The sequence below is a fragment of the Callionymus lyra genome, chromosome 2 (assembly GCF_982586985.1).
Source record: "Callionymus lyra chromosome 2, fCalLyr1.hap1.1, whole genome shotgun sequence".
NCBI lineage: Eukaryota > Metazoa > Chordata > Actinopteri > Syngnathiformes > Callionymidae > Callionymus > Callionymus lyra.
The window spans coordinates 25,301,614-25,319,709 of NC_141819.1; the positions used below are offsets into that span (position 1 = coordinate 25,301,614).

An 18,096-nucleotide genomic window follows, 5' to 3' on the forward strand; every position below is an offset into this window, starting at 1 on the left:
GTTGACTGGAAGCAGCATACGGGGCGGCCACAAAGGCCGTGTCAGTCGACGGGAATCATGTGTTCTCATTTCTTTTAATTAGTGGTTGTGTCGTCCTTTTATTCTGCCATTGTGCCGGAGGAGAGAGGTTTAATGTCAGCTCACAGAGTAAAGAATAACGAGAGAGATAGAATTGTCTGCAGCTGTCAGTCAAAGTCCTGCCCAGATCGCCCCCCAGTCCCGCCGTTCATACCTGCAGTGTGGCACCACCTGGAATAAATCGCCTGGAGGGTCTGATCGCTGAACATCCTGTCAGCGTGCAGGAGGTGCAACAAAAGCAGTGTTGTTGGCTTTTTTTTTTTTTTGTAATTTTCTCAAGTTGTGTTGATTCACACATGCACACACGATCCCGGGACACCTCACGCTTCCAGACCACAGCTGCTACTTTCATTCCAGCCACAACAGTCTGATCCCACGTTCCTGCTGGCTTTGCAATTACCCCGCTAAACTTGGTTCAACCCAAGGACCAAATATGCAACTTCTAACCACCGCGTGACATCCGTTCATTATCAACTAAGAATGTAGAATTGAATGCACGTAAGACATTTGCATGACATGGAATCTCTTTTGTCGGTTTCCCTCTCTAGATTTAACGACCTGACAGCTGAAGGGTTAAGTTAATATGGATACCTGTTCTCTGGGCTCTCCTCGGGGTGGAATGAAGGCTTGAGAGAAAAGTCAGAGGAGAGAAAAATGGGCTCAGCTGGAAGGACCACCATGTCCTTCCGCTGTGCTCAGATAATCTTGGACTAAATCTTCCCGTCCTTTACAAACATAGATTCAATTCTCTGGCAAAACTCTGCAAAAAAAACTGCATGAAATATATTTACAATGGATGAGACATCAAAATAATCTTAGCTTTTTCCATCCAATGGGTTTTTTATCCTTTTCAATCTTGACATCGAAATGGACCGGCTGTTGGACAGTTTTATATCTGTGTTTCTATATCAAAATTAGAATCAGAAAGTCTTATTGAGGTGCCAATACAGAATAAACAAATTAAACTTTTAAAAAAAAACACACACAATAAGAAATAGAAAACCAGAACCAAGCCCCAAGGCAGCCATTCTGCCTTAATGTGTTTATTGGACAAAATAAACTTTGTCAAAATATACTAAAAATACCGACGCCCACATTTAAGAACCTTAAATGGTCCAAGACATACCTTTAGCAAAGTTAAAAAAAATGTTATTAATTATGACATATGTCTTAATTTATTCATTTTCTACGCTGCTTATTGGGGTTGTGGGGGGCTGGAGCCAATCCCAGATTCTACGGTTGACGGGGGACACCCTGGACAGGACGCCAGTCTGTCACAGGACACACAAAGACACACAACGGATAAATGAGTTACAATCTTCGTATTCTTAAACTGCATAATCCATCCTGTGATGGACGAGGAAACAATACTAAGGATTACAAATCTTATATGATGCACACCTGTGGTTAACTATATACAATAAAAGCCCTTAAATTGTGAGTACTTCAAGCAGTTTTCCTCCTGTATCGTATTTGATCTTTTGCAAAAACTCATTTGAAAAACTAATTTCAGACATTGTTGACCTGCTTTATCTCTCACATCCTGTGAGGAAGGTCTTCAGTTGTCGTTTTATTGGATTTTTCATCATATTGAAGTAGTGATACCGTGATGAAAAGTAACACTCTCGTGGCTCCTCAGCTGAATACTAACCATTTGAACCATGAGGAAGCAGGATGACATACGTGATTTGCTGCAAAAAAAAAAGGGTCTTGTTTGTTGAATATGGTCAACAGTATTTTGCCTTTCATGCGAGTTACTCGTTTTTTTTCTGCCCTTAGGTTGATGAAATCTACCACGACGAATCTCTGGGCGCCAACATTAATATCGTGCTTGTCAGAATGATAATGGTCGGGTATCGACAGGTGAGTCACCAGCCTCAATCACTTGCTATGCTAATGAAAAGCAGGCAAACACGTGCTCGTCTTGCGTCTGGAACTATGAGTCGGCACGTTTCAGGCTATTTCATAGAAAAAACACGTAAACTGAAGAGATCGTTCTAAGCTCTAATATCAACAGTTATTTTACTCTCTATACAGATATTGTCTCTCATACATCAGATGCAGAATTGAAAATATAGTTTAACAAAATACAAAGAATAAAACATGATTAGGTTAAAACATGATTAGTTTAATATTAATATTACGGTCAGGGTTAGGGTTAGGGTTAGGGTTAGGGTTAGGGTTCCAGTTCGGGTTAAGGTTAGGGTCAGGGTAGGGTTAGGGTTAGGGTTAGGGTTAGGGTTAGGGTTAGGGTTAGGGTTCGGGTTATGGTTAGGGTCAGGGTAGGGTTAGGGTTAGGGTTAGGGTTAGGGTTAGGGTTAGAGTCAACATACTGTACACTGTACAGACACTGTTACTAGTTAAAGGAATAAAATGGATAAAAATAAAATAATAAACTCATTCTAGAATGAAGATTCTAAAGTTCTCAATGTTCTGGAACCGCCAATGCCAAAGTGGCCACATAAAGCCAGGTCACGGATTTTTAACCCAAAATTCCACGTAGACTAGTCATGCATGACTTCATCATTAGTTCACTGCGTCTAGCAAAGATGGTGAGAGATAAAATTCTGTATGCAAAGCTTCTCACATTCTATAAGTTGTTTTTTTTGCCACTTAATGTTGCTGGTAAAAAGGTGGAAAATAAATTATATGCTAGTACTTTGATGATAATCTTGGAGTTTTGTGATGATTTGAGGCAATAAATATGACGAATGTAATAATTAATTTTTGTGGTAAATGTCACAAATAACCCCAAATATAGATTTTGTTACATTTCATGTGTTGTTTTCATCCACATCGTCATCACATTATGGATATTTGGCTATTGATGACACTTTCTCACTTGTAATGAAACTGCAGTGATTTGTTAGCATGGATGGATATTGATGGATCTGGAACCATAAGGCCAGCAATCTTGACATTAACAGTAATAACCAAACCGTAAAGCAAGAGCATTCCCGGGACTTTTGCACTTTGGTTACTTTTTCGTTGATGACAATATTTCTTCGAAATTCACATGAGATGTTTGTCGCACTTATTCTTCATCGGTTTGTTGCCACTATTACACCTTCAGAGCATGCTTATTCGAAAAGTTAATAATGATGATAAAATATGATCTATTATATTTGTATCTGGACAAAGATTAGTAAAAATATTAAAATTATTTTAAGCTTGTTTGCTTCATGGATCAAACACATATATTTATATATTACCTACTTGCATTAAAAAAAAAACTGGACATGTTTAGGATAAAGCATTTTTAATTCATCCTGAATCTAACTTTTGATGATATATAAATTAATAATTATATGCAATATTTAAATCGTTATTTGTTTATTCTGTTATACTATATTGTACTTTTTTTTAACTTGTTAATAATCATATTTATACTCTTTATATATACATTCATTATGCTGTGTTTTTAACGGTTGCCAAGCAACGAAATGTCGTTGACAGTTTCACTGCTGTGTTTTCTGTGCAATGAGAATAAAAGAAAGTCTAAAGACTAAGAGTACCTGACATTTATTGTACATGAATCTTTAATGGAAGCATTATAATGCTAATAAATGTATATTCCAGAGTTCCTTAGAAAATTGCCAATTTATCTTGTTTAATTTATGTGTACAGCACCATTGGTATAAAAACCAATGAGCAAATGTCACGTCTCCCATTAGCGAACCTGCTTTTCCATTTCTCATTATGTTATTTATCAAGTGTTTCCTTGCCAACAAAGACTAATTGGTCATTAAGACATGTGTAACGTCAGAAATTACAGCTATAGAAGTCCTTCTATTTTCCTCCTAGCAGAAACTGTTTACACAGAAGTAATTAGGTGAAGGCAAACAAGCTAGACCTCCCTGACACGCACGTGCACACATCCACCAGGAACATATCTTTACCTTCCATCTTAATAATGTAAACATCAGTTCTGAAGCAGCTTATAGAAAAGTCAACTCTGATCCGTTCTCTTTTTCACGGACATGTCGTTTCTGTGTTCAAAAGTTCTGTCTTTTCATTGCAGTCGATCAGCTTGATCGAGCGTGGAAACCCCTCCCGCAGCCTGGAGCAGGTGTGCAGGTGGGCTAACACGCAGCAGCGTCGTGACCCCGACCACGCCGAGTACCACGACCACGCTATCTTTCTCACAAGGCAAGATTTTGGTCCCGCAGGTATGCAAGGTACTGTATTTCACTCGATCGAGGCATGTGCAGTCTGAGTGCTGATTTCTGCTTCCGTTCAGGAAGGGTTGGCTTCAAGTCCAGGTAAGGTCGATGGAAAGTTCGGCGTCAGCCTCAACCCTGAAATCCTATATGACCCCCAGAAAATCTTTCCTAAACCTGGCTGACTTGATGTTGACGCCACCCTAGAACTGAACATTTGAGATGTTGATGGTTTTTGGCATGTAGAGAAAAAACAGAAATGTTTTTTTAAAAACACACCATTAGTTCTGTGTATGGTTCCTTCAGCCCACCTTCAAATGAGCATCAAACATGGTCCATATTTCCAATACGAGGCTCCCTAAACTGAACAACACAGTCTTGCACTACAAATCCTTTTTAGTAGTCACTCAAGTCAACCCACAGTTAAAAAGACACTTGAGAAATTGAGCGTATTTATGCACCGTTTTGTCTTTTTTATCTGAGCTTAAATTGTGTTTCTTATATTTGCGATCCCCAGACCTTTACCCTTATATAATGTTACACAACGATACGATACATACAACAATGTAAAATCAAACTGGGACACAAGTATGCATTGATACTGTGATTCGGTTGAAAATACATCTTTTGCAAGACAATTTAAAGACTAAAAAAGTACTTCATCTTACAATAATAAAGTAATGTTTTTGTTTGTCACAACCTCTCCTGGTCAACAAAAGCTGCTCCCAAAACACCTGTTAATAAATGAAACGCTTACTTAAGTCATGTGACATTTACACAATCATCCATATAGATTTTGAAGTCTGCGCAGAGGTTTATCTGTTATGTCCACATTGCTGGATCCATTCAGACTTAATGATCTGTACGAAATCAATACTCGGTAAAAGACAAATCAGTCTGCCTTTTTTACTTGTTGACTCCTTCAACCTTTAACAAGGGGTCCTGAATAAAGAGGATGTTTTTTGGAATCCATTTTTTTTTTAACCTTTTTTCTTTTACATCATTTCACATCATTTGACATTAAAACAAATCACAATAACATCATACCAATCACTCTGTTTCTAAAAAAAAAGCTTTGTGGCCGACAGAAAAACATTGTTGTAGGAAAATAACTTGTATGAACTTCAAATATATGAATAAGCTAAAATAATGAATTGGCGTGTGATTGTTACAGTACTTCCACAAATGACCACAAGAGTATTTTAAGCAATGCCGTAAAAAAAAAAAGAAAAATCTCCTTACAAACATTTTGTTGAGCTTATAATATTTGATGCTCATTTGAACATTGAAATGAAAGTACATCTGGTATTGATCTCACTAATAAAAAATCAATAACGCTTGTCAAACCACATGTACGTAACCATTCACTCTACCTTCAGTTTCCACCAGGGCGCCGCCCTGTAGTCAGAACAAAACCTCTCTGTGCTCATGTTTTGACCTGTGGATAAGTTTAACCTTTGAAGCACTTGTGTCATGTTTTGTGGACGACCCGAGGCTACCTGCTGTGCTTCTCTCACCTCCGGTTGTTGTCATGGCTACGCTTGTGTTGTTGTCATAACACAACCCGTATCTATGGCGCACTATTCTGGGCTGGACCTGGTGGCGCTGTGTCCCATCCTCCAATGCAGACATCGCACCCTCTTGTCACACTCACCACTGATATGTATGCATCTCGATTCAAAGCTTTCGGGAAGTCGAATCATCCAGAGAGAGTCTAAAACAAGTCATTACTTCATCTTCACTGATGTATCACCTACAGCACTTTCATTGTCACCCATCAGCCGCTAGTTTATGCTGCAGTTGCTGCACGGTTTCGCTTCTATGTGAGAAACGCTCATGAGCTTTCAAAAGGAATGTATCTCGGGCACGTTCCTGATCCTTTTATCTGCCGCTCAGATAAAAGGATCTTTGCTTCAGGACACCTCTCACGTCTCACTCCTCGCACCAACCGTAGACTTTTGATCCCGGACGCCATCACCACACCGGCACAGGCAGCAACACTGACCAGAATAACCTGATTCTAGATGACAAATTCATCCCTAACGTGGTTTGATAAATAGGATTTTAATCTTTGATTCAAATCACTTAAGCCATGTTTAAAACAGTGAGTCATCCACTCAGGATCCCACTGCGCACAGTAAATGCAGGAAGAAAAAGACAGAGGAACAATATTGTTGTTAAGTCATTATATTTTCAGCCTAGAGCCTTCTACATTTAAACTTGAATGCGTGTTATTATTGAACATTGTTAGATTAGTCGTGTTATGAATCACGACTCAACGACAAGCAAATCCAATTAAATCATGAGCTACCAGGTGTTTCAGGAATACGTTTCCTTGGTTGTTTTGTCATGAGTTTGAACACAAATATTTATTTTCTCCACTCACAATTTATTAAGCAGGTTAATTGCTTGGGGTGGGTCTAAAGTAAGTGGAACGTTAAACCAGTGGAATTGAAGCTCTATACTGAAGGGTCAACTAATGTGAAAACTCCAACTTTCCTGACTCACTCACGTGTTTCAAATGTTAAAGTCTTTCTCTCCAAGATGCAGTAACTCCTTCATCATGACCATGTTTTGAACTTATTACTTTATAAAGTTCTCCACCATCTGAAATCTCGGCGAACGATAGGTTACGAGAGCACAGACCATTATGAAATTAATAATGGCTTCACTCCTCCTCAAGCCAGCTGTATGCCTTGCTTTGTTTATAAAATGAGTCCCTTGGAGGTGGAGACTTCTGGTAATGATCAAGTGCAGTGACAAACCTCAATGCTTGACCGATCACAGCAGTCGGTGCGGTTAAGGTAAACAAGATTTAATCACCAGAAAAAAAACAAACGTCATTAAATGCAATGACACAGTACAATTGCAGTCACACAGCTCTTTGGCTGTTTAGAAATATATTTATCACAAATCAACTGAAAAACGCGAGAGCAAGTGTCATGAATTGTATGTATGTTTTGACTACTTCATTGAGGTTGTGTTAGCTATTTAGCTTTAGCAACATTTGCGTAAAAAAAATATCACTTCCAAAAAACTATTTCAACAATAATATTTGTAGAATTGTATTAACTTGTCCATGTTTACAGTTTTGCAAATATTTGTGAGATGGCAAGCCACATCATGTGAGCTTTTTCAAGCTTCTACTTTTCAAGAAAAACTTTGAAAGTTGTAATAACTATATTTTGTCACGTCACTGGTCAATTTGACTGAGATTGTTGTTTTGAGGAAAAGCTTTTCTCATCCTTCTGTCATCTCTGCAATAACATGTCAAGGGCTTTTGAAACGACTTCATTGTCATCATCATTATCATCATCATCATCATCATAAGCTGTTGCTTGCTGCATTTTCTGCTTTTTACCTGCATGCCAAATAATCGACGGTCAGAAAAGCATGAAGACAAATGAACGTGCTTCTGATCTCAAGCAAACACTGAATCGCTGCACACCTCTTGATCGAGTTTTGTGTCTTTGTGCTTTTGCTTTTCAAGCAAATCTCATGTGTCCACCTGCTCATACGTGTTGTGCTGTAATGATGACCAGCTGACTTAAGACCTTGGCTCTGGCTCCGCTTTGACTCAGACCTTTTACACTGTATACATTTTAGGATGAGTATTTATTTATTTATATATTAATGAACTGCTAGATAATCTTATTAATATAATGAGTTTTCGTTGCCAATTATGCTTATTGTTAATTAATACAGTTCTATCAGCTTTATAAAGGCAACCATTAAAAATCATAATGAAGTATTGTCTTCAACTATTACTTAAACCTGTTTCATTTATTGAACAAAAACACCCCATTGTTATTACTATTAAATTAATTATCAATATATAGCGAATTAAATGTAAAATGTGTTTAAAATTATAAATAAAAATAGTAATTGTAAAACAGCGTTTAATATTTGATTGATGAATATAAATGTAAAAGTAAGAAAACGTTTTTAAAAATGGTCATCATTATTGCGTGTTCAGTGACACGCCTGTCAAAGACTCAAGTGTCGGACGTGCACACTGAGCGATGTCACAGCGACCAAACTTGACACCATGGGTTTCATTTGCTCAGGTTACGCTCCGGTGACCGGGATGTGTCATCCACTGAGGAGCTGCACGCTCAACCATGAAGACGGATTCTCGTCTGCCTTCGTAGTCGCTCATGAAACCGGCCATGTGTGAGTATCAGACCAATCGCAGCAGCAGAACGATTGCTATCCAATTTTTAAACTTCCCCTGCTCTCCCGGCCAAAAAGGCTATTTGCTCCGTCGCATAAGTGTGCTGCACGGACCTTTATTCACAAGGAATTGAATGTGTTTCATGTCCAGGGATGTCACTAATGCAACTTTGCAGTCCACTTTCATTTGTGTAGCAAAGTTTGTGTTAATTAATTGTTAATTTAACGTGTTCATTTTCAGTCATTTCTGCGCTCATCTTTTTTTCATTGGGTTACTGCAATGATACATTTCTGTGACAGCTGCATGACATTTTATCGTGCTGTGTGCCATGAGCCTGATGTCAAACTCAAGTACAAATGCTCTTTCTTTCATCAGCTTTCAAGATGAAATTATTCATCTCAAAATGATAAAACATATGAGTAAAGATATAGTAGATTGGAAATCTTAATTTTTCTTTTTACATAGCTTTAACTTTAATCATAGTTAAAGTTTAAAATAAGATATAATAACATATTATTAACACTGTTATGGACTCATTAGAACCTTTATCTTATACTGTATTCTTGAAATTCCCTTAATATATATTAGGCTACATGTGGGCTTATGAATAATTAATATTTTTTTCTTTTTTTTTGTAAAATGCATGTCATTTTTGGCTCGGTTCTCTGTGTGCTAGTAATCTGTATTCTATTTCTATCAGAAATCACATCCCGGTTTGGATCCAAAGGCCAACATGTGAAAATTTGTGTTTTGGTTTTCAATTTACTGTCTCGACAATGTCGTGTTTTTAACTTATATATGTCAAGTTACACAGTTGTTGGTGAAACCAAATCACACAGTCCTGTGTTAAGAACATATATGTCCTAACGTACACTTCACAGGTAAAATTAGGTTAAAGGTTAAATTCAGAATCAAAAGTCGCCTTAGATGAGGAGTTGAACATGAAAAGAAACCTGCAGCAGACAATCCAATGTCCTGGGACATAAGTGACAAGGGAGACGACCAATGGGGATCATGGAGGACATAAAGAGGGCAACGGGAGACTGGGTGGAGGATCAAGATAGGTTAGGGTGGCTTAGTTGGTTGATGAAAAGTTGAGAATAAAATGAAACACCTGCAGCCACAGGGAAAAGAAATCCAACATTAGAGGACTAAAGAGTAAATCATGCATCCACATTTATAGTAGATGATAAATGTGAAAAAGGTATTTTTTCGCGTCGACCAGGAAGGAAACTGAATGTGGAAAATAATACCTCCAAGAAGTCAAAACATGTATTGAAAAATTAAAAAAAACAGCCAATACTAGACCTGGTGATATCATGAGAGCCCTTTTTATTTGTTGTGCATTGAAATTGAACCTTTTTTTTAAATAACGTTCTGACACAGGTTAGGGATGGAGCACGACGGTCAGGGGAACCGATGTGCCGACGAGACCAGCATGGGAAGCATCATGGCGCCGCTCGTCCAGGCCGCCTTCCATCGCTATCACTGGTCACGTTGCAGCAAACAGGAGCTCAATCGATACATACAGTAGGCATCCCTCTCTCTCCCTCGCTCTCTTTCTCTCTCGCTCTCTCTCCTTCTCCCTCTCTAGTCCGAGCATCTTCACAGACTCCATCTGGTGTTGAAGTCTGTCCGTCTGTTGTTCCCCTGCAGCTCCTACGACTGTCTGCTGGACGATCCCTTCGAGCACAAGTGGCCCAAACTCACCGAGCTGCCAGGAATCAATTACTCCATGGACGAGCAGTGTCGCTTCGATTTCGGGGTCGGTTATAAAATGTGCACTGCTGTAAGTTCGAGGTCCACATTATTTATTCTGCTGTTGTCAGTGGTTATTATTCATGTTGTGGTTGATATGAACGATGTTATTTTGTTAAGGAAAAAAAGTGTATTTCGTTTCAAAAGGACATATATAATGATTGTTATTATTTTTATTATTTATTGTTATCATTATTTTCATTTTACTAATTATTATTGTTATTATTATTATAAGATAGACTTTATTAATCACTCTGGAGATCTCCTTTGGGAAATTAGATATTAAAATATATTATGCTGTATATTATATTCTATTATTTTAAAACGTTAACCACTAGAAAGGGACTTCTTAAATCTAAATAAATTAGCTTACACAGACAGTTGGAATGTTGTATAAAAGAAAATGTATTAAGTAAGACTGAAAAGATATTTTTAAAATTAGATCGTAAAGATAGATGGATGTAGAGACAGGTAAATAATGCCATAAAAAATACAGATTTCTTATCATCAATTTGTTTGATAGACAAATACAATTCTGCAAAAAAAAAATTACAGTTGTTTTACCATGATGATTAAGAAACAATTCATAATATTAAAGTATTTTCTTATCACAAATAAAACAAAAAGCTAACTGATATTTAGTATTAAAAAATATTTTTACAAACCAGGCGAGCACAATATAGTTACTATAAGCTAAATTGATTTTTCTATATCATTTTCATTCTTTTATTTCATTTTCAGCAGCATTTGTGCGTTGCTAGAAGACTGAGAGGCCTTTTTCCCCATTCAAAACCCAACAGTGTAGCTGCCTGTGTATTCAATTCAACTCAATTTAATCATAGTGCTTCTAAAAATACAGCATCTTTAGCTCGCCTGCTGGAATATGAAGATAAAGATGATGTCTTTGACTCAGAGGTCTGTTTATTTTCCCTGTCGTTCTATTGTCTCTCTGTAGTTCCGTACGTATGACCCCTGCAAACAGCTTTGGTGCAGTCACCCCGACAACCAGTACTTCTGCAAGACCAAAAAGGGTCCTCCAGTGGACGGCACCGAGTGTGCACCGGGGAAGGTGAATCTTTTTATCCAAGTCCTGAGCGAAGAGGTATTGATCATTTTAATAACTTGAACATTTTCTTTTTTTATTTCTCTGGTCCTTGCCAGTGGTGCTTCAAGGGTCACTGCATCTGGAGATCCAGCCAGCAGCCTCAGGGCCACGACGGGAGCTGGAGCACGTGGTCAAAATTCGGCTCATGTTCCAGAACATGTGGTGGCGGCGTCCGATCCCGGAGTAGACAGTGCAACAATCCCTCGTACGCCTGCTCAGACTAATCTTTTGACTGGAACGTAGTCGTGAGATACACTGAACTAGAGATGAATCATAATCATAATTGTTTTTTATTTCAGCGTAATGTTAAACTCTTGTATTCATGGTGCACCACAAGGGTCTGTCAATGGATCATGGGTGGTTTTTTCTAACCTCTCCTCACAACACACTTTATTATAGAAGAAAATGCACTTTATATTTATATCCAGTAGTAACAGCTCTTTCTTCGCTCTTGACTGACCTCTTGATATCCGTTTGTGTTCAGGCCAGCATATGGAGGCCGAGACTGTCCGGGTTCGGCCTTTGATTACCAGATGTGCAACACTGAGGAGTGCGCCGGCCCTTATGAGGACTTCCGTGCTCAACAGTGCGTCCAGAGAAGCAACAAATATCACAACAACAAGAAGCACACTTGGCTGCCCTACGAGCACCCAGATGGTACGTGCTGAACAAGGACACGGGGGAAAAGTGTTGGGGACAATATCTGGTGTAGGTGTGCACTGTGAGGTCCTTCAGCCTCACCATGACATCCATACAATGACCACCTGATCAACAGGAATATCTGTTGGAACCAAACCAAGTGACACTCGGTTACATTTTATTCATTCATTCCTGTGATCTTCTTCCACCAGAGAGCCACAAGTGCGAGCTGAGCTGCAAATCCAAAGAGACCGGGGAGGTGGTGTTCATGAACCAAGTGTTGCACGACGGCGCCCGCTGCAGCTACTCCGACCCTTTCAGCGTGTGTGCGCGAGGGGAGTGTCTGGTATGTTTGGTTCTCAAGTACATTTTTTTTTTCCATACTCAAAATGTTTTGGGAAATTAATTCTTTAAAAACTGTTTTTAAAAGTACCAGTTTGACGCATCAGATAAAAGCTGTATGATCATAAAAGAGCACATTGTAAGTCTATCAGCGCCGTCTGATTATTCAATGGTTGAATTTAACATTCCAAATGTTGACACTTTTTCTTTTATAGTTATGGAAATATATTTTTTAAGTCATTTAATTAGTATTTGAGTAATTTCATTCGATTATTTCTTTATTGAAAGATTCGATTTAAAGTTATTTTATTTGACCCTTGTGTTAATTTGGGGTGTTTTCTGGGCTTTGAGTCACCTTGAAGGGTTAATAATTGAAATAAAGTTAAAATATATATATAAACATAAAAAATGCATTCACTTGTAAAAATATATATATATATATATATATATATATATATATATATATATATTTTTATGTTTTTTTTTTTTACATGCATTTAAAAAATTCAACCATTGAATAATCAGACGGCCCTGATAGACTTACAGTGAAATGCATTCACTTGTAAAAAAAAAAAACATGAAAAAAATATATATATATTTTTATAATAAAAAAAATATATATATATATATATATATATAAAAACATAAAAAATATATATATATTTTTTATGATTTTTTTTTTTTTTTACAAGTGAATGCATTTTTTATGACTAGTTAGATTTTGTAATGACAATTGGTATAATAGTGCCACCAGACAACATTGAATTTAAAAGGTTATGATTATGTTCTAAAAGAATGATTTATTTTTACACACAAAGTCTGATGTGCACACTACTATTATTCTTAAAATAAAACACACACAATATTTTTTTTAAATGAGTAGCCTTTGAAATTTAATTTTAAATGTTGCTCTGATATTCTTTCATAACGTTGTGCTGCTTTATTTTCTGGATCCGGGTCACAGTAATGAATGGATCCAAGGGCGTAGGACATTCATGACAGCAGCAGTAAATAAACATGTCTATCACGGTCTGTGAAGAGTTCTGATGACCCACTTCTCTCTCAGCACGTGGGTTGTGACAAGGAGGTCGGCTCTTACAAGCAGGAGGACAAATGCGGGGTGTGTGAGGGCGACAACTCCCACTGTCGCACGGTGAAGCTCACCCTCAACAAGACGCCCAAAAAGAACGGTAACGACTCCATTCTCGTGGAGGGAATTTCCCCACAAACCGTTCTCTTCTATCCTGATTCTCTGCACCGTGGTTGTCTCTGCCCGAGGGTGGTAACGCCCCCCACTGTGTCTCTGTGTCAGGAATGCTGAAAATGTTCGACATCCCCATCGGAGCTCGGCATATTGTTATAGAGGAGAATGAGACCTCACCACATATTATCGGTGAGTGAACTTTGTGAGAAACCTTATGAACCTTTTTTTATGTAAGTAAGTAAAGGTTATCTGTAAAGCCTCTCTGGACCAGGGTCACAAAGCGCTTGAACAATCAAAAACAATACACAGTTATAATATATACTTTAAAAGGTCAAGACACATAAGAAAAACACATAAGTCCAAGAAAATCATGGAAAAGCACAAATAAAAATGTCTTAAGATGTTTCTTGAAGGAGTCAGTAGATCATCAAACACAGAGGGAGAGGAAGATCGTTCCAAAGCTTAGGAGCAACAGCCTGGAAGGATTTCTCTCCTCTGGTCCGGAAGCGTGTTCAGGAACCATCAGTAGATTCTGATCCACAGACCTCAGAGCCAGAGCTGGGGTGTAAGGCTGGATTAGATCACTGATGGAAGGTCTGACCATGAATAGATCTGAAAGTAAGAACCGGAATTTTAAAATTGATCCTGAAAGAAACTGGAAGCCAGTTTTAAGGATCGGAGAAATGCGAGTTCTTCTACTAGAGCAGGTCAGAATTCCGGCTGCGGAGTTTTGTTTCAACCGCAGGCGAGACAGTTCCTTCTTGGTTAGACATGAAAATAAACTGTTGCAATAGTCTAAACGAGAAGACACAAACACATGGATTATAAACTCCAGATCATGTTGTGACATTATTTTCCTAAGTTTATAGATTTTTCTCAGTTGAAGGAAACAGTTTCTGGTCAGTTTTCTGCAGTGTTGTACTAGAGACATGTCTTTGTCAAATACAAGTTTACGAGTTTCAGTTTTGTCCAGCATGATACAAACATTCAAGATATTTATTTCAAAGTCTGTTTCTCTCTTGTACATATGACTCGTGCAATCAAGAAAAGAAAAAACAGCATATTTAAATAATATGTGGGAAATAAAAAAGGTGGAAGTGATTCCCATAGAGACATGCCATGACAGGAAGGGTATTTGTCTCCTTTGATTAAACTTTTTATACGTTTATTCAGATAAAAATTATATTTTTACATTTATAAATGTCTTTTTTTATGTCTATCTGTTACCGAATAGCTGTGAAGAATCAAGTTTCTGGAAACTTCATCCTCAACGCTAAGAGCGAGGAGGCAGAGGCCAGGACCTTTATCGACAGTGGTCTTCAGTGGGAGTACAGCACGGATGAAGGGAAGGAGACTCTAAAGACTTCTGGTCCACTGCATGAAGGAATTACAGTTCTGGTGAGTCGTTTTTTTATAGCTCTCATGTTGTTCTGAGGACAGAAAGGGGTGCTAAGTGGGCCGGGGTGCTGCACATGTAGAACCAAAATGAACTCTTTCTCCGTAACAGATCACTGGTAGATAAATAATTAAGAATACTTTTTTGTAGGCAGGAGTTATCTGTGAACATGGACATAAAATAAAGACATCTATGTATAATCATAATTGTATATATATATAGATAGATATGGATGGATGGATGGATGGATGGATGGATGGATGGTGGGTTGATGGATGGATGGATGGGTTGATTGATGGATGGATGGATGGGTTGAATGATGGATGGATGGATGGATGGATGGATGGATGGATGGATGGATGGATGGATGGATGGATGGATGGATGGATGGATGGATGGATGGATGGATGGATGGATGGATGGATGGATGGATGGATGGATGGATGGATGGATGGATGGATGGATGGATGGATGGAAGGAAGGATGGAAGGATGGATGGATGGATGGATGGATGGATGGATGGATGGATGGATGGATGGATGGATGGATGGATGGATGGATGGATGGATGGATGGATGGATGGATGGATGGATGGATGGATGGATGGATGGATGGATGGATGGATGGATGGATGGATCACTGCCTACAGACTAGTTTAGTGCAGATAAATAAATAAACCATATGATATGTCTTCCCTCAGATCATTCCCCAGGAAGATGACACCAAGATTAGCTTGACCTACAAGTACATCATCCACGAGGACCTGCTGCCCCTCATCACCAATAACAATGTGCTGTTAGCAGAGCTGGACACGTACGAGTGGGCGTTGAAAAGCTGGTCGCAGTGCTCCAAACCCTGCGGTGGAGGTCGGTCCAAATAACGAACAATTTCACTGCAAAGAAGTGTTTGGAACGTTCCGTGGAAGCCACAGGTGTCGATTGTGTTGCCGGGCTTGACTTATATATATGTATATATATACTTAATATTAACTTAAATATGTGTATATATTTTTTTAAATGAGAGTGTATCGTTCGGGCAGGAATATGGAAGTACATTTGTGCCACCCAACTTTGAAAATTAATTTAATTTAAAATGGATTTCTAACTCTGAATTGTTACAGCACCGAATTTGAAAAAACATCAAATGTTATACATTTTTTCAATGCATAAATAAATTCAGTGTCAAATTAAATTTGTAAAAAAAGAAATTCAGTTTAAATCATTAAATGTAAAAAGAACTAACAATTCAACGTGGTGAATTGGATTGATGGAGCTCCGGTGAGTCTGTTGACCTGTTTTTCATTTTTTCGTTGTAACGTTGAATAATAGAGATCACTTGACACATCCTGGATATTAACTTTACATTTTTTCACATCAGATTTCTTACACAATTTTTTTTTAAATTACATTTTTTTTCCATTTTTTCCATTTAATTAATTTGTATTCCTTATTTTTATTACATTGAATTTTGAATAGATTTTTAATTACTGAAACCGAATATGTTTTAACATTTTTTTTATTTTAATACACATTTTACACTGTTTTTATTTATCCATGCATTGAAAAATAACTGTGTGTGAAATTTCATAGTTTTTCAAATTCAAAGTTTTTATTTTGAATTGATGGACATTTATATTCAAAGTCCGATGGCACACATTTACTAGAGACGGAAGAAGAATTTAACTCCATAGGCTCGGAATTGAAAAAAGAAACAAAAAACAGAAAGTATTATCTTTGTCTCTAAGTGTTAAGAACCAAAAAATTGATAGTTTATGTGCAGTGGAAAATAGTAGGCAAAAGTAATTTGAACACAATAAATAAAAGGAAAAGATGATAGATAGACAGACAGACAACATGAGTCCCTGAGTCTATCAGTGTTGCATCTTGGGAAGAGCATCCATGCACTACGGTTGCTTCTTTATATCTTCTTTTTTCTTCTTTCTTCTTTCGTTTATGAGGATTGTAAGTAAGTAATTTTTATTTGTATAGCGCTTTTCCAGACCAGGGTCACAAAGTGCAAACAATCAAAACAATATTCAATAAAGTATAGAATTTAAATGGCAAGATAAAACTGATAACACAACAGGAGTTCCAGAAAACCAAGGAAAAGCCTGAACAAATAAAAACGTCTTAAGATGTTTCTTGAAGGATTTAGTAGACTCAATCAAGCGCAAAGATAGAGGAAGATCGTTCCAAAGCTTAGGAGCAACAGCCTGGAAGGATTTCTCTCCTCTGGTACTGAAAAGTGTGCCTGGAACCATCAGTAGATTCTGATCCACAGACCTCTGAGCCCGAGCTGGGGTGTAAGGCTGGATCAGATGACTGATGTAAGGAGGAGCCTGATAATGAATAGCTCTGAAAGTAAGAACCAGAATTTTAAAGTTGATCCTGAAAGAAACGGGAAGCCAGTGAAGAGTTTTAAGGATCAGAGAAATGTGACTTCTTCTACTTGAGCGGGTCAGAATTCTCGCTGCAGAGTTCTGAATCAACTGCAGGCGAGACAGCTCCTTCTTGTTAAGACATGAAAATAAACTGTTACAGTAGTCCGGGCGAGAAGACACAAACGCATGGATTACAAGCTCCAGATCATGTTCCGACAACATTTTCCTAAGTTTAGAGATTTTTCTCAGTTGAAGGAAACAGTTTCTGGTCAGTTTTCTGCAGTGTTGAACAAGAGACATGTCTTTATCAAATACAACACCCAGGTTTCTCAGGCTCAGTTTGACAGACTGACGTAAGTCACCCAAGTACTGACTCAACCCTCGAACCTCATCATCAGGAGCAATCACCAGATTTTTAGTTTTGTCCACATTTAGCTGGTCTTGAGTGTTTTCACTCAGTCATTGTTTGATTTCTAGCAAACAATTGACTAAGCTGTTCAGCCTCTGGGGCTCAGTTGGATCAAAAGAGCAGTAGAGCTGGATGTCATCAGCAAAAATGTGATAAGAAACATTGGGAAATCTCTGAATGATTTTACTGAGAGGAATCAAGTACAGCAAAAACAATAAAGGACCCAGAACAGAACCTTGAGGGACTCCACACATAAGATCTGCCGATTCAGACCTCATTTGATACAGACAGATACACTAAAACTGCGCCCAGAAAGGTATGATGAGAACCATTCTAACACAGACCCAGACAGTCCCACTTCAACCCTCAGTGTTTTCAGCAGGATTTGGTGATCAACTGTGTCAAAAGCTGAGGACAGATCCAAGAGAATCAGAACAGTGAATTTACCAGA

General features: G+C 38.0%; 1 protein-coding gene across 1 annotated transcript in view; it reads left to right on the forward strand.

Annotated features, from left to right (window-relative positions):
• adamts14 (ADAM metallopeptidase with thrombospondin type 1 motif, 14) overlaps positions 1 to 18,096 on the forward strand; it is a 46,264-nt gene that overhangs the window by 23,233 nt on the left and 4,935 nt on the right. The window contains exons 5-17 of the mRNA XM_087784295.1: positions 1,858 to 1,941; positions 4,100 to 4,256; positions 8,306 to 8,411; positions 9,799 to 9,942; positions 10,069 to 10,201; positions 11,126 to 11,239; positions 11,332 to 11,480; positions 11,760 to 11,932; positions 12,127 to 12,260; positions 13,323 to 13,446; positions 13,569 to 13,649; positions 14,695 to 14,858; positions 15,557 to 15,722. Of these exons, the coding sequence (XP_087640421.1) occupies positions 1,858 to 1,941; positions 4,100 to 4,256; positions 8,306 to 8,411; positions 9,799 to 9,942; positions 10,069 to 10,201; positions 11,126 to 11,239; positions 11,332 to 11,480; positions 11,760 to 11,932; positions 12,127 to 12,260; positions 13,323 to 13,446; positions 13,569 to 13,649; positions 14,695 to 14,858; positions 15,557 to 15,722 (1,729 nt within the window). The remainder of the gene's footprint in view (positions 1 to 1,857; positions 1,942 to 4,099; positions 4,257 to 8,305; positions 8,412 to 9,798; positions 9,943 to 10,068; positions 10,202 to 11,125; positions 11,240 to 11,331; positions 11,481 to 11,759; positions 11,933 to 12,126; positions 12,261 to 13,322; positions 13,447 to 13,568; positions 13,650 to 14,694; positions 14,859 to 15,556; positions 15,723 to 18,096) is intronic.